The sequence below is a fragment of the Helobdella robusta genome (assembly GCF_000326865.2).
Source record: "Helobdella robusta unplaced genomic scaffold HELROscaffold_2, whole genome shotgun sequence".
NCBI classification, from domain to species: Eukaryota; Metazoa; Annelida; class Clitellata; order Rhynchobdellida; family Glossiphoniidae; genus Helobdella; species Helobdella robusta.
This window is the reverse complement of record NW_008704083.1, coordinates 5,551,525-5,569,197: the sequence shown is the minus strand read 5'-3', so window position 1 is coordinate 5,569,197 and position 17,673 is coordinate 5,551,525. Positions and strand designations below refer to the sequence as shown.

At 31.3% G+C, this 17,673-nt stretch overlaps 3 protein-coding genes across 3 annotated transcripts; 2 read left to right on the top strand and 1 right to left on the bottom strand.

The window, feature by feature from the left end:
- Positions 1-4,567: 4,567 nt before the first annotated feature.
- Positions 4,568-4,855, top strand: HELRODRAFT_64524 (hypothetical protein; the record flags this gene model as incomplete). Its single annotated transcript, XM_009017444.1, has 1 exon — positions 4,568-4,855. The coding sequence occupies one exon, from the start codon at positions 4,568-4,570 to the stop codon at positions 4,853-4,855; it is 288 nt and encodes a 95-aa protein (XP_009015692.1).
- Positions 4,856-11,587: 6,732 nt separating this feature from the next.
- On the bottom strand, positions 11,588-13,747 carry HELRODRAFT_160487 (hypothetical protein; the record flags this gene model as incomplete). The annotated part of the gene is made up of 1 exon (XM_009017443.1): positions 11,588-13,747. One exon carries the CDS (start codon positions 13,745-13,747, stop codon positions 11,588-11,590), a length of 2,160 nt encoding a protein of 719 aa, XP_009015691.1.
- Positions 13,748-15,739: 1,992 nt separating this feature from the next.
- On the top strand, positions 15,740-17,098 carry HELRODRAFT_64455 (hypothetical protein; the record flags this gene model as incomplete). The annotated part of the gene is made up of 3 exons (XM_009017442.1): positions 15,740-15,844; positions 16,481-16,634; positions 16,887-17,098. Coding segments are annotated over 3 exons (471 nt in total), but the record flags the coding sequence as incomplete, so codon positions are not given.
- Positions 17,099-17,673: the final 575 nt, after the last annotated feature.

Here is a 17,673-nt window from a genome sequence, read left to right as displayed (position 1 = left end):
AATGAATGAATGAATGAATGAATGAATGAATGAATGAATGAATGAATGAATGAATGAATGAATGAATGAATGAATGAATGAATGAATGAATGAATGAATGAATGAATGAATGAATGAATGAATGAATGAATGAATGAATGAATGAATGAATGAATGAATGAATGAATGAATGAATGAATGAATGAATGAATGAATGAATGAATGAATGAATGAATGAATGAATGAATGAATGAATGAATGAATGAATGAATGAATGAATGAATGAATGAATGAATGAATGAATGAATGAATGAATGAATGAATGAATGAATGAATGAATGAATGAATGAATGGGTGAATGAGGTAATAAAGAAAAAAGATGGAAAAAAAGCAACGAATGAAAGAATGAATGAGGAAGTGAGTGCGTGAACGAACGAACGAATGAATGAACAGAGTTTGAATTATGTCAAACGACTCCCTTAACAATTAACAAACTGGATAAAAATGTTAAATGTTTCAATAAAAAAAATCATTGACAGCTTATAACGGGGAACATGTACGAACGTGTTTTGCATGTTTGAGGTATCAAATTCATCAACTGTGGGATTTGCTAACACGTTGAACATTTTTATTTTTTTTCAATAATAAAAATGTTTCATCCAAAAAAAATTTTTGATATCATTTTGAGGCAAATTCATGAGTATTATTTAGTTCTTACCTATTAGTTTTAACACAAATGAACATACAAATATAGCTGAATATTCTAATTAATTGGTACTTTTTAATTTAAATGTTGTCAAATTTAATAAAATGTGAACGTGATTCACGGTAATAAAAATAAAAAAAATCTGACTGTGAAAGAAAATTTGTTAGCTGCACTAAATACGATGTGAATATATATATACACACAGGTGTGCAATTCTAGATATAGCAATTCTAAAGAAACTAACTACCATCTCGAGTGCAACAATCAACAAATTAAATCCAATACCACAACTCTTTGAAGGGTACATTTCAAACGTTCCTGTTAGAACTTCCAGTAAGAAAAGTTTTGAATGGAAGCATGGCAATTTACTTAATATATCTAAAAAACATTTTTTCAATACCACGATAGTTAAGGTAATGAAATGACATTTAATAAAGTTTGAAAGAACGAAGCAGTTTGTGACAAATTTTAAATAATTTTTTTGTGAAGCTCTTTGTCTTTTAGTTTTTAGGCGAAATTATTTTTGATATTACATTCATTAATTCTTATTCGAAGGCCCATTATTTTGACCACACATAGAACATAGAATACTTAGCATCTTGCATCTTTTCACATTGTAAGCATTTTTGCAAGTAATTATTTTCATGTTGATTTGTAATTTGTACATTGAATGTGTGATGTGTGTATAATTTAGCATGTGTGTATGTGTGTGTAGTGTGTGTGTGTGTGTGGTGTGTGTGTGTATGTGGTGTGTGTGTATAAGTTTATGTGTGTGTGTATAAGTTTGCAACCGTGTTTCTACTACCTGTGCAATATAATAAACATCGCCTGTATGGAAAGTTTTATAGGCTGGTTCGTTTAACGAGCAGGTGTAAAAGCAGAGTAATAAATAGAAACAAAATCAATATCGGACAGATTGGATGTCAATGTTTGTGCACCGACTGCATTCAAACATGCATCACATAAGAAGAGGCTTTAGAGATTTTGAAGATTTAGCGTGGGGCAGATGTTGCTTCGTCGTCGTTTGTTGACTGCAAACATGACGGAGGCAGCAGGCTCGTGATGCGGCCAACGTGGGTGAATTTGTTTAAGGAAGAACATTTGTTTAAGAACATTTGTGTGTCTATGTGTAACTGCGTGCGAGCGTTTGTTTTTAGAAAGATTTATAAAAACGAAAATCTATTGAAAGTGTATTAATAAGCATAATTAACAACAGGTGAGCGAGCTCATCAATAACTATACTCATTCTACTAAGTAAATATCCAAGTGAACAAAAATATTTAAAAATTGATCCATTTAGATGCTGTTTGCAGAATGTATGCTCACCAACATTACAACACATCAACTGAAGATCCATAAGAACAAAGTTGTCATCGGCTACACATGTGATGATTGAATAAAAACTTTTTCAACATACTCCCTCGTCACGATGTTATTTCTAGAACTTGGAAAAAGAATTCAAAGATAATAGAACTGAAGCATAGTTACGTAACCTATCACAGCAGTAATTTAAAAATATATAGCAGACAATCATCAGTTGAAAATTCAAAACATACTAAAAATTGTTAAGCAATTAAAAACATACTAAAAATTGTTGTGCCATATCTATACATATCGTATCAGGAAACAACAAATATAACGAAAGATTGTTATATAATTTGTGGCATTTATGACAATAATCACTTCCTAGTAGAATTTTATACAAATCATGTTTTTAACAAACAAATGCAACTAATCAAAAGATGAACATGATTGTGTTAGCATAAAACATGCTTCTCTAAACCATAACTGAATAGAGACCTAAATAATGTAATTAAAAAATATCAGTTGACAGTAACATGCGCTAAATTAATTTTATGATTGCCTCTTTAAAACAAGACGAAACGAAATTTCATCATGAGTTTTTATTCATTAAAATCACTATCCAAACGACATCAACAACTCAACAAGTTGCAAAAGATATTCATTCTGTTATGAATCATTAAATATTTAATTAAAATTTTTTTCATTATTTTTAAATTAAACGGTAATTGAGCTAAGAGAATTATTATTAATAAGGCTTACACGTTCTCGAAAGAAGCCATATGTAATGCATATCGTTGTTGTAACTGTTGATGCCATGTTGTTTCCGTTAGTGGTTAAATAACAAACTAATCTTTTCATCATTTTGATGTATGTGTGTGTTTTGTGTTCGGGTTGAGTATGTGTGTGTAAGTCTATGGGTATATGTGAATGTATGTGCGTGAATCTATGTATATGTGTTAATGTGTTAGTGTGCAGCAGTAGTTCTGAATGTTGCTAGTACGTACAACCAACGTCATGAAAGAAGATGAAAGTAATTTCAACAAAGAAGAAAAAATTGAGAAGTCAGGAGAGTATGTCATGCGCACGTCACAGCCTGATTGATTGAATGACGGGGACAAATAACGATCATCCATCAAAACCGATCATCCATCAAAACCGAACATCCATCAAAACCAAACATCCATCACATCAATCGTTTCAACGATCAATCACACAAATTCCTATCATTAACTTCATTTCACCATCTCATAAGATCTTCTGAAACAGTACATTTCTTCACATCTTGCAATTGCTAAAGTTTGTTGCTGGCATTTTAATTAAAAAATGATAAAAATAAAATTTTCTTTCACAATAACAGCAAAATAAATAAATATATAATTTGAAGCATGTAAATAAGGCACTGCAAAATAATGTATGAATGGTGAAACATGATTTCGTAGCAGGAATCTTTAAAAAAACATCACAGAGGTCAGGGTTCAACGATTTAGGAAACACGAGGCTCCATAGAAATATTATAAAAAATATACAACATAAGCATGCATGTATAAACAAATGTAAAAAAAAAATGTTAACGCTATTACGCTCTTCATATTAGAGAAAAATAATTTTTTAAAAAATATAAAATTGATGTTAAGTGGTCAGCAATAAATAATTAAATGGAAGTAGGAAAACAAAAACTGTATCACACACACACACACACACACACACACACACACACACACACATACACACACACACACACTGCAAAAACACCTATGTGTAAAACTGTAAAGTAAACTGTAAGTGAGGTTGACGTGACATGAGTTTTGTGATGTTTCATCAATTAAATTGAATTTTTCTTCAAAAAAATTTGAATATTTTATTTGGTCTGATTGATTTTAAAATGTTATCGTAAACCATCTCACAAATGTCATGATCTAGTTGAACCGATGTTATGTTAATCGAGATACTGCTCTTTATGTGTGAAATTAATGAATCAAATTATTTAATTATTTTATTTCAGAAAGTTCACCAGTGGATAAATAAGGAAAAACACAGGATTTGTCGTCAACGAGAAACAACAGCAGCTACCACATCTTCAAAAAAAAACAACAGCAATATTTGCAACTACAACAACAACATCAACAACAACAACATCAACAACAACATCAACAACAACAACATCAGCAACAACAACGACAATAACAGAAACAGAAACATCAACGACAGAATTAAAACCCCAACACAACTGATAGTAACATCAGCACAATGGCAACAACGTTTGACGCGGGGATAGCCCACGTAACCATAGCAACAACCGAAAAATCTCCATTGCTTCCACTCACTAAACAATCACTTTCTGCCTCATCATCATCTTCATCCTCCTCCTCCTCATTATCATCATCTCACTCATGCGTGACATCGTCTGATGACATCATCACTGCAGATACACATCAACTTAACGACAAAGTGAACAGTCAGTCGAACCGAAGCGAGTTAGCGGGAGAAAATGACTACTCGAACAACACGCGAAACGAAAGTACGGGTTCGACCATGAAACTTAACATCAAAAATAACATTAGCAACAATTTAATTACCATGGACAAGAGCATTGTCTCCAACAATACTAAAAACACCATCAACAACAACTCCAACAACAACTCCAACAACAACTCCAACAACAACTCCAACAACTACTCCAACAACTACTCCAACAACAACTCCAACAACAACTCCAACTTGATCGTCAATTACCTTCCTGCCTTCATGAACCAGGACGACATGAGGTCTCTCTTCGAAAGTGTTGGTCAGCTGGAAAGTTGCAAACTCGTCAGGGACAAAGTGACAGGTTTAAAAAATCTTCTTTTAACGATAACATTTATTTAGATATTTAAAAATTTGAGATGCCAATGAAAAATATCTTGATGGATACTGAGGAACAAAAAACTATAATTTTATTTGTATTTTTGTCAATCTTCTTACATTTTCAATTGTTTCAAAATATTAATATTTGATATATTAGTTTAATTTGTATCAGTATTTATAAAAATTCTTGTTATTTAAAAATATTAAGTAATGGGTTGATAAGTAGAGGAAACACACAGTACAGCGCAGTACTCTACGATCAGTCGCAGATTGCATACTTATTGAAATGTTTCCAACGTTCCAACAGCCTAGCAACAGGAAGTGAAAAAATTTAAAATTGTTGGGATTTTTCTAACCATATGAAAAATTGTGTAAATATGAAAATGTTTAAAATATTGTAAAAAAATGTTATAAGTTTTTACCATGATTTTTTAGATTTTGAGATGTTTAAAAATAGTTTACCTATATAGAAGTTTATATGTAATACCAAATAAATTATAAAATTATTTTAAGGTAATAAACGAATAAATAACTATATTTAAATTTACATTTTGTAATATATTATTGAAAAATTTTTATTCAGTCAAAACTAAACGAAATTTCAAAACATATGTGCTACACATTACGGAAAGAAAGAACTACCGGATGAGCAAAATATTTTTCAAAACTATTGTAGTCATTCAAGTGGAAATAAGAGCTCATTATCATCATTTATTTTACTAACACCATTCTTATCATCATCATTCTTTTCACCAAATATTATCTTCATCATCTTCATCGCCACATCATCTTCCTCATCTTCTTCCTCGCCATCCTATCTTACACGTCCTCATCAGATCTTTTAAAAATATCTCCCACAATATTTTCGTACATTTTTATACTCTATATAAATAACAAAAAAATAGAAAAAGCATAATTATGCGGTTGTCATTTCCAAATAGAACATCAATCATTACCTGACGAACAAACAAAGGAAAGTTGTTAGTGAAAGAGAGAGAGTTCAATACGAGTTCTTCAGCATTCAATCAATCAACAAACATCAAACAAACAACAACAAACAATTAACAATAAACGATTACAAACAAAATCCCAGAAACAACAGCGACGAACAACAACAACGACAGCAGCAACAGAAAGACATGCGAATAAAACCAGTCAATTATAATTAATCATTTTTTTTAACTGCCATTCGATCTCACATCATTGGATCACATTTGCAAAATTTTCAGGTTTGGGCTCCTTTCTGACATAACGATTTTTTCTTGTTTTTAATAGCAATGTGCAAATAGAAGACTTCAAGTTGGAACCTTTGATTTGCAATGTTATTTTATAACACCGGCACATCATATATACAAACGCACACAACATTTATTCAATCAAAATTTAAGTGAATTAATCTTATTTTGAGACCGGATAATTATTTTGTGTGGGTTAGCGCTGACAACAATTAACACAAAATGCAATAAACAGACTAAATAAAAAACAAATTTAGAAAAATAAAAACGTTGATGATTACTTAAATAATGAATAAGAAAAGAAAGAATTGTTGAGTTGAAAAGAACCAGCAGTGTTCAAATTAAACATCATTTAACTTGATAAATTGAAGTGTTTTCACTTTGATTCAAGTTAAAATGGCACAATTCAGTTAATTCATTAAACAAATTTTCATTGTTTAAAGTGGTTTCGCGTTTTTTTTACCAATTTAGCGCTTCTACACTCGGTCACCTGGATCTCATCTCCTACTTTACCCTTGGTACGCTGCATAGTGTGTATGCCTGTTTGTGTGTGTATGTATGTATGTGTGTGCGCGCGTGTGTGTGTGTGCGTATTTATTTTATGGGAATATACAGTTATAAATGCGCAAATAAATCAGTTTGATGACAACTTTTTTTGTATTTGCAGTAGAGAAAAATGTTAAAACTGCCTCTTTTATATAAATCAAGTCAATGAAATTAAAATTATTTGAACGTGTTGAAGCGCGACTCAACGGGTTATCAACAGAACAATAAAAAATGATGCTCTTTCCTGTATTCACAAACAAACCTTCAACTGAATTGGGTTAAGGTTGGCTCGATGAATCTGACGACTTATTAATTATTTCTTCCATTTCTTACTCTCTTCATTTATAAATTTCCGTTGCTGTAAGTTACATGTTTTCATATTCATACATTTTTTTGTATTTTTGTTTGTTTAGCTTGTCAAAAGATACATATCATTTAAAACCATTGTATTATTAATTAATCCAATTACTAATTTCTTTTTCATCTTCATTTTTCCTCTCACATATTATTATTTTTAAAGTTATTTTTTTAGGTATGTAGAATAAAAAGTAAGCACAGATTTAGTTTTTTTTTTGTTTAAAATGTTTGATTTTAAAAAATGTCGAAAACGTCTTCAGGATAGATAGCAAATTGTGAAATAAGTTCCTGCTTGATGTATTTATTTCTCTGCGAACATCTGGGCCCAACTTTGAAACTCCATTCATGGCGTGCGTGTTTGTAAATTTTTGTAAATCCGATTTACTGCTGTGATAAAAAACAATATTCGGGTTTGTATTGTCGTTGTTTTTGGTTTTTGTTGTTGTTGTTGCTTTAGTAAAACATCATATTGACTGGTATTCAACAAATGAAAAAAAAATTGTGATTGATGGACTTGCAAACAGTAATCCACTAAATTATTTTTTAGAAATAAAAGTTGAACAAATATCAAATCAAACTTTTATAAATGGTCAGTTCAAAATCAGAATCATTTTTTGCACTTAGGAATGAATGGTTTACATGAAAAAACAACTATCGGATATAAGCAAAATAAACATGATGTATGGTTGATAAATCAAGTAAATGCCTGTGTCCGCAAATGAAGTGAGAATGAGAATTTGCAAAACGAGAGCATAGCACCAAATTTGTGTCTTGGTGATGTGCGATTGGTCTACTTTTATTTATTTTAATAGCAACATCGACAATAATAACACACACTTTATTAAAAATTTATGTGTAAACCAACAAAGAAACCAACAGACATACCAACAAAGAAACCAACAAACTAACTAAAAAACCAACAAACAAACCTAAAAACCAACAAACAAACCAACAAACTAAAAGACATACATTAAAATCATTTTTATAAACAATTACAACAAATTTTGATTAATAAACAACAAAAATATTAGTAACAACAGCAGCAGCAGCGTTTGAGGTCGGTGTTACTTAAAAACCATAAAAATGTAACAGCAACAGGATGAAGAAGAGGTAGGACAACAATAATCAAGTAATAAGAAAAATGTTTTAGAAAATTAATGACTGCTTGATGGATAATAAAAACAAAATGAGAAATTGAAAGACGAACGAAGTTGTTATAACAAAGTTTAAATTTTTAAATTCGTGAGATGTTTTAGCGAGGGGATGGATGAAGTTTCAATCACCATTAACCATCATCAATCACACACATTTGTTTCATCTAGTCTAATATTTTCAGTTTTTATTAACATAAAATTTTTTAATTTTTATATATTTTATAGCCTCATCATCGTCATCATCTTCATCGTCATCACCATCAACAACAACAATTACTACAACAACAACTACAACAACATTATAACTTCATCACCCATATTTGTAGCACTAAGTGCATTAATACAATTAGTTTTTGCGAGAACTCTCCTGATGTTAATACATTTCAGTGAAAAACGGCAACCGGCTACAATAAAAACAGCAGTCTAGAAACAAAAAATACACCGACAATATAAACAATATCACCAGCAACAACAACACCACCAGCACCAACAACATCACCAGTAACAACAACACCACCAACAACAACAACAAACGCGTAACAACACTAACAAACGCCCTGCTCTTCATGATAGGCAAAAGATATGATTCAGAATTTATGTAGATCACGTATAATTTACTTTGAAACTGTTCTTTATCCAAACAATCCAAGTCCACAAGTTTACATAACATAGTCATTCACTCACCACCTTCATCACCTTCACCATTATCGGTGTCAGCATAGAAACCATTACGGTATTGTCATCAGTTTAGTTTATCGTCATCTTGACCATAATTATAACCGCCAGTGAAATTGTGTCAGTCATCTTCATTGTTATCATCATCAACATCATCAGCATCATTTTTATCATCACCACCATTACCGTTAAACTAATAATCATTATCAGCTTTTTGTCTTTCATTATGTAACGAACGTTTTTTTCAATGTTTACTTTCTTGAAGACTTTTCCACATCATCCACAAAGTACAAAAAAATATAGGAAAAAATCTTCTTCCAACGTTTTAACAACTAAAGATTGATAAGAAATGTTTAACAATGCTTTCTGGATGTAGGCATGAAACAAGAACAAACACCACCAACCCAGGCATGCATTCACCATTTGTTAGCCATCTTCTGCACTATGAATGACGTCATTTTTACCGTTCTTCATACGATGTATGATAATATATCAAGAGTGTAATATAGGCTAGTCACTTAATATACCATCGAATTCTGCACTACTACTACTACTACTACTACTAATAATAATAATAATAATAATAATAATAACTAAGAACAACGAATTGTAATGATAATAATAATATTATATATGTAATGAAAAAGATGAAGCGAATAGAAGATTATCTTCTGAAGCGATACTTTTACGTTTGATCTCTGTGCCAAGAGAACCAATTTATTTTCTTTTTTTTAATTTTCAACTCTTTTATACAATTTTTGTTTGAAATTTATTTGGATTACCTATCCAATACTTGTGTATTAGAGCAAAACAGCATTATAAAATAATAATAATAATAACAACACAACATAACAACTGAAGTTTTTGACTTTACATATTTAAGAGTTGTTTAATGTCGTATCGGAATGCAGCTCAACAACGAAATGTTTCATTTTATGCTCGTCGGCTTCCAACACTTAACTTGCAATTTATCACCACGTACATTTATTTGCTTGCTGCTGATCATAAAATAGTTGATGCTTATTTTCAACTTTTGCTTTCCTTCTTGGGTGGCTCTTTGAAGAAAGTAACTCAGTGGTTGCTGCTTATGTTAAGGCATGTCAGCACATTGAAGCATTTTCAAAGTTTGTTCTATTAAATAATGTTACATTTCTCTCCACATAACTTTCGGCTCACTAGTTTGAAAGGATTTCTAATATGTTTTAATGCAATGCTTATTAGTGCTTATTAATTACACCGAGTTTATTAGTTTTCTTTAACTCCTATAGAAACGAAGCTAACCTGATCTGAAGCTACAATTGCAAACAAATTTTAACAAATTTAAAAAAATCACCGTATATACTGTATAAGTCTGATAACGTTTCATCAGAATAACGCATTGAGAAATAAAAACAGTTAATATTTATTTTTTAACAGCCTTGTAAATTAAATGTTTGATCATGAGTGAGTTAACTGTAAATATCTCAATGCTAAATTGTCTCTGCAAAAATATTTTGATTAGAAATTGTTTAAAAGATGTTGATAGGGTTAAACATAGATGCGTTATTGATTTGTTGTTGAGATCCTGTAAAAGATGAGAAAAGTTTTCAGTTAGAAGTCTGGTTGAAAGTTTAGTACAAAAGTGCACGTTCCAGATTCAACAGTAAGATGAACCATCCTATGGGAGCTGGCATTTTATTTGTATTCATCGCAAGCATGCAACCCACACAGTACATATATGATAATAAGCAGCGAACTTCTTGGTGATGCTGGATTACAAGCAGTGATCAGTGCTTCCACGACCATGGGCCTGAATCTCATTAGCTGAGTGATGCAACGGGAAGAATGGAAAGTTAATTCTTACCATACAGTCACGTAGTTTCCGTCACCATGTTGAACAAAATTTTTAATAGGTTTACTTAACAAATTTTGGTATCAGATCACATACATTTTTATGTCATTCCCTCTCCAGAACGAATAATTTGAATAAAAATAATTTGTTTCCAGTATTATTTTATTTTCAGTTCAGTTTTTTCTGGATTGAAAAATACCCATCGGGCAATTATGAATAGCAATGAGTTAGATTCATTAAACTGTTATTTCTTGCAAAATATTGAAATTATTTTTAACATACAAATACAATGACAAATGCAATGGTTGAATAATTTGAAAAAATGTTTTAAAAATCTAAAGAAAGATAAATAAGAAAAATAAAGAAAAATAAAGAAAAATAAAGAAATCAAAGACGAAGAGAGCGCTCAAATAATCCTCTGAAAATCAGCTTATTTTAGTTATTTCATTAAATGATTAAACAAACACTCACCTTTAATTTTTTTGTTTGCACGTTTGAGCTGCAAAATGTTTCATCTATGGTTTTTGGAAAAAAAACTTCATGATACACAATAACGTTATGCTAATGTGAGCCGCCGCACTTTATTGGATGTACGGTACGGTAGTAGTAGGATGATTTTTTTGGGTAGTTTCATTAAATAAAATATTTTTTAAATTTTGAAAGTAAATTAGATTAACGAAAACACATCAAATTGAAAAAGTAATATTACATGCTTGTTGGTACACTGGTCCCATATTTCTGTTCATTGTTTGTTTTTAGTTTTAATTCGTGTCTTAGGTTTACCATTCGTTTTATTTTTTTAAAATGGATTGTTCAAGTCATGAAATGTTTTATTATCAAATATTCTAGATAAATGGCTCAATTAAGACATTTATTGAAGTTAAATTTTTAGATATTAATAATTAAATTTGGTCAAGAAAAGAAATTTTTTTTATTATTTTCTACTAGTCAGTATTTATCTTTCTTTACACATAAAATTGTATCTACAATCTGTTAGTGGCATGCATTTTTTGTTTAATCCAGAACTTTGGCTGTCCCTGAACCAGTTGCATTCGCTTCTCTTCAAACCTTGTTGATTTAAAAGTTGGTGATGCGTTTGTTGTGGCTGTTGTTTATTGAACAGTTTCAGTTTGGGTCTCTGATTCTTGGAATGATTTGTTTCAGTAAAAAATGAATGCGGTGGCTGTACCGAAATCATTTCCGATTTTACTGTAGGCATACATGAGTGTTGTGATGTTCTCAATTTTGGTTTTTGCAAATGATACGGGTTGTTCGAATGCTTCTCAGGAACTGAAAAACTTTGAACTTGCAGTGGATCCATATTGTCCATGGAACTTTCTCCACATTCATAACCAATGGTTTGCTCTTGGTGGTCCTGTTTGAACCAATTGTCCGTGTCAAATGGAGCTGATGTTGATCCGAACTTGCTATCCAATTTGCTGGGAAAATTTAAATTTGATTCCAAGTTGTTAATGTGATTGCTAAGCTCATAATCGTCTATGTTACATATATCAGAAACTTCTTCATGCAAATTGTTATCAAGTTTTATGGAAACATGTTTTTTTGTCTTCCCATCGTTTATAGTTCTATAGAGAGGCTGGACCAATCTGGGTGATTTTGTTGAATCGTCTCCAGAAATGTGATCTAGAACGCGTTTGCTCATTTTGTTCTCATTCATCCAAGCCTGACATCTGGTGGGATGTCTAACTGCATTGTAATTGCTTACATCGCTAGATGCGTCGGTTGACGCACAACTATCATCTTCTTTCGTAAGAGGAATCTGGTTAGTCTCTGGCAGGCTTTCGCTGTCCTCGTTGTTCTTCGACGTTTCCAAATGCTTCAACTGCATTTTGTATACCTCCCTGTGTTTGTTGGGATTAATGGCTGTAAAAAATTTATTTTGATGATGATTATTAAAATTATTCTTGAAATCAAACGAACTGCCTTTGTTTTCGTTTTTTTCAGAATATTTGTTATTACAAGATATGTTGTTTTTAGAGTGGACATGTTCTTCACTAGTGTCAACCGCATTTTTCCATTCATTTGATTTGTTAGAAATGTTTGTTATTGCTTTGCTATCAACAGAACTGTCAAGATCAGATTGTTTTCTAGCATTCAGCTCATTAATAACTTCATACTTAGATAACTTTCCATCGTTGTTGTTATCATCTTTCATTTGATTATTATTTGAAATTTTATCTTCATCTTCAGTAAACCTGCCTCCAAATATGTTGTAAAATGTATCAGTTTGTCGAGTCCAGGAGTATCTCTTGAGATAATTTTGCTTGAGAGATGGATCCCTGGCTTCCATTTGTTGTTGTCGCATGATCAGATTATTGAAGCAGTTGTTGTCAAGTTCAGCTTTGTTATTTGAACAATTCTTGCTGATCGCTGAATTGTTCAATGTACTTGTTTTTGTCGGTTCTTTCGAAGATTGATGCAAGTTGGATTCATGGCTCTGTTGATTCATTGAAATATACTGACTGAGTAAATCTTTATTTTTAGAATCCGTTTTAATGTTTATTGTTTGGTCAACGTTTATTGGGGCGTGATTTGGTGATTTTTGAGCATGTTGCTCAATAGGCTGTGAATTCAAGAAATCGAGTTTACTGGAATGCAAGTTTACATCATGTAACGAGGCGTTTTGATTTTGAAAACTTAAAGATAAATTGTCAAAATTAAAATTATGATTTGTTTCAGAATTATTTGACTCGCATCTGCTTGTTATTTGATCCAGTCTTCTTAACTGGGTGTCGTTCATTTCTTCCTTGTGTGGTCGAACATTTAGATATGCCCTGAACAAATCTTTACTTTTTTCATTAGCATAATATTTTGTATTTTGCGAGGGGGAAGTGAGAAGATTTTGAGGCTTGAAGAAATGAGGCTTGCTGTTTTGACCAACGTTCAAATGGTTTTGTTGCTTAGAGGCACCCTTCAACATCGGTTCACACTGTTTCGTTTCATTGATTGGCTGCTGATATGAAGTTGCTGATGGCTGACAATTAATCTGAACATAAGGAGAATGGTTGTTTGCATTACCATCCCTTGAAAATGTGTGAATGCTCGCTTCTTGTGCTACGGTGTTGTTACTATATGAATTTGAAAGTGCTGACATATTTTGCTATTTATGGCAGTTCATTTTTCTTACATCACTTCTTATTATGCGTTTAAATTCTAAAAGTGTCTACACGCCTGAAACTTTTGTTAGCTATCACAGTATAAATTTAGTTATTTCACAATAGTTATAAATTAAATATAAAAACATTAAAAAGGGAATGTTTAATTTGCAAAATATACTGAATTTCATGTAGAGAATGTAAAATATGTAAACAAACAAGATGACGTAACAAAATCGTGATATAAGATTAAAAATTAAAACTGGTGAATTTTCAAACAGTTTTAATACTGTTCTAATAATTTTTTCAATTATTATGCTGGCAGTGGAGTGGTAATTTATGGTAAAAAGTGTGCAACTGGCGATAGTAAAGATGAAATAGACCGGCTGACAATCTGCAGGCCTCAGAATAAAGAGTGATTGCGTTCTGATTCGGTTTCTTAAAACTAACTCTATGATAAAATTTTGTACCCTTAATTTTTTTCATTTTTCCTTGCTTCATGATGCTTTTAAAGTTTACCACAAAACTTAAATTTTCATTAAAGAGTTTCCATTATTCTAATTTTACTAAAGTTTGTAATGATTTTCTATGATTTTTTTTAATTTATTGTAATCACAAAACAGCTTGGATCAAATGAAATCATAAAGATTTAGATATTATATTTGATATAATCAACACTTCTACTTATCTTCCTTATTTTAGTACTGTCACGAAATTTGCCTGATATGAAATTAGCATCTCTACGAAGTAGCCCAATAAAAACAATGTTGTTTTTCTTCATAGACACGAACATTATACAATGCTCATTAACAAAGAATAAATTATATAATTTTTGCAGCATATCTCTAATATGCAATTGTAATGTGTTTAAATAAAAGTGATTTATTAAACTGCAGACAATAAGGTTTTATAAAGGGAAAATTGACTGTTATGCAACTTTTAAAGTTGATGGATCAGTGGACCAAGGAAATAGATGATGGACATACTGTCGATGTGTTTTATTCGGATTTTGAGAAAGCTTTTAAGCATATTAAGTTGATTGATAAGTTGAATGATTATGAAATAAATGGCATGGTTGTTGCTTAGGTGCGTGATTATCTTGATGGTAGAGAGTTTCCAGTAAGAGTGAATGATTGCATGTCTGAATATTACATGGCTAAAAACGGAGTTTCACTGGGGCCAATTTCGTTTTCAATTTATGTGAATGTTTTGTTAGATTTATACAGTGATAGAATCAGCTTGGATATAATGGTGCATGTTGATGATGCCAAGATGTTTAAAGTTATAAATTCTGACAATGATAGGAGTGTGATGCAAAAGGATATAAATATGTTAAACTAATGGTGTGTGGGATGAGTGATGTAAAATTGAACGTTGAGAGGTGTGTTACGATGACTTATGGATCAAATGTAGGAACTGATGCTTGGTACAATAAGGCTGCATATGATTTGTTATTTGTAGATAATATTAATGATTTGGAAGTTTTATTTGATAGATCATTAAAATTAACCGAACATATTCACAATTTCATTAATTGGGCTTCTTTAATTCTGGGAATTTCGAATAGACATTTTAAAAACATTATTAAAATTTTTTTATTGTTATATAAATCAGTGGTTAGATCACAGTTAGAATATGCTGCAACGGTATAGTCTCCGTGTATTCTACCTCAGATTGAAACAATCAAAAGCGTTATTTCAGTCTATCAACATATTTCATCTGAGAGATGAAATATGTTGATAGACTGAAGCACTTGAAACTGCCAACGCTGAAGTACAGAAGAGTGCGTGATGATTTGAGGAGTCGGAAAACTTTAAAAATACTTGGCCATCTGATTTTTTAAAACGAATAATGACTGGACATTTTCTTAACATTTAACCATTTCATTTTAAATTCATCGAAAGACATTATTAACATTAATAATAATGTTATAATTAAATAAATCATATAAGTTAACATCGTACAACGAAGAATCATATAAAATAAATGCAGGGCACAGTCTCGGGTATGGATTCGTTAAATACAAAGATGCCAACGAAGCAGTGAAAGCCCTGCAGACATTCAACGGATTGAAGATACAAAATAAAGTTATCAAGGTCATTACCATTCATTTTCAATTTTTAACATTTCTCAAACAATCTATTTTAGCTGAGCGTTTAATTTATAATTTTATTACTCTTGGATCATGTACTGAAAAAACTGAAAGAGTAGATACATGAATGCAGTCCTTACGTCTAGGACGGTTTACGTGGTGGACCGGACCTTAACTAAGTAAGGAGCCTCATAAATGTTAAAAAATAAATTCTGGCCAGCAACTGAAACTCGGTTTTTGCATTTTCCCAGACAACAGTTGTTAAAATCACTAGTTAAACATTGCCAAATTGTATGCAAAGTAGAATAAACAGAAAAAGATTGTCAACAACTTTTTCGCCCTTTTGAATCTCTAAATCGAGCCATCCAGTCTTTCATTTTCCTTTACATCCAAATGCGATATAATGGAGTATGTATTCAAGACCTCCACATAATAATTGCATTACATGTGAGCTAAGAAAATAGTTTTAATTTGCAAACTTAGCAACTTGTAGAGCTGATTTCTTAACTTGATGATCAGAACAAATAATTTTAAAATGTCGTTTTTAACTTTTATTCTATAAGATAAATATTATTTTACTTCTATTAGTTGAGTAATAAGTTAAACAGTAAAATGAATGTTAAATGATATTTCATTGCAGGTGTCTCAGGCACGACCCAGCAGCGAAACAATCAAAGGAGCCAACCTGTATGTGAGCAACCTGCCAGCTCACGTCAAGTCATCCGATTTGATGGGCTTGTTTGGAAGATACGGCAACATCATATCGACCAGAATATTGTCCGATCCAGGCACAGGTCTGTCTTTGAAAAGATCAGTTTGAGACAAAAATTTAGAATTAATAATTTTTTAGTAAATTAATATGGCGCAAGATTTTAATAAATATTCAACCTGTTAGCAATTTTTGAATTCTATTAAAAATTAAAATTAAAAAACATTTAAAAACTTCCAAAAAAAATTTAAATTAAAACAATTTTATTTTAGGAATAAAGTTGACATATTTAACATTAAGAAAACTGTTAGCATTTATTTAACTTGCCGCTCAACAGGTTTGAGCAAGGGGGTGGCTTTCATCAGATTTGATTTGAGATCAGAAGCTGAAAGTGCAGTCACTCAGTTGAACGGCAAAGTCGAATTCGGTTCTCCGATAACAGTGAAGTTCGCCACACAGCCAGCCATCGACAGCAGCCGAGTTGTGAATTTGATAACAAATGAATCGAAGTCACAAACACATTCCTACAAATTGTTAGCTTATTTTTAACTAACCGGAAACAAAATTTTTATATGAAGGCTTGTTTAAAATACACAAAAAATTGCAATGCCATACGCAAAATTTATACATTTATGAAGCATCGTTCATAGCCTTAGTGTTTTTGATTATTGACCGAAGCATGCAATTCACATCCACCAGCTTATGCTGTTTATTTTATAAAATTTTCAAGATAGGAATAGTATTTTTAAAAAATGATTTTAAAAACATACCTTAGAATTGATTGAGTTTTACAAATTTACAGTTGTAAGAAGTTCAACAGTGAATTGAAGAAGGCTCACAGAAGCAGGCCTTATGATAACCACCAGAACGCTAACAAAGTTATTTTAGATTTTTAAAAATTTTGCTCATTAAATTAAAAAAGTAATGCCAACAGTCAGAGCACACTACACGCATTTATTGATTGACTAAATTTATTTATTTTTCTTCCCTAGGACAGTAAATTGAAAAAAAATGTTCTTAATGAAAGCGTCGCCGTGATCAATATAAACGACTCAAGCAACGGTCTTAATTTTAACAACAGAAACAACGACGTATGGCAGCTACTTGGACCTAGAAACTTAATA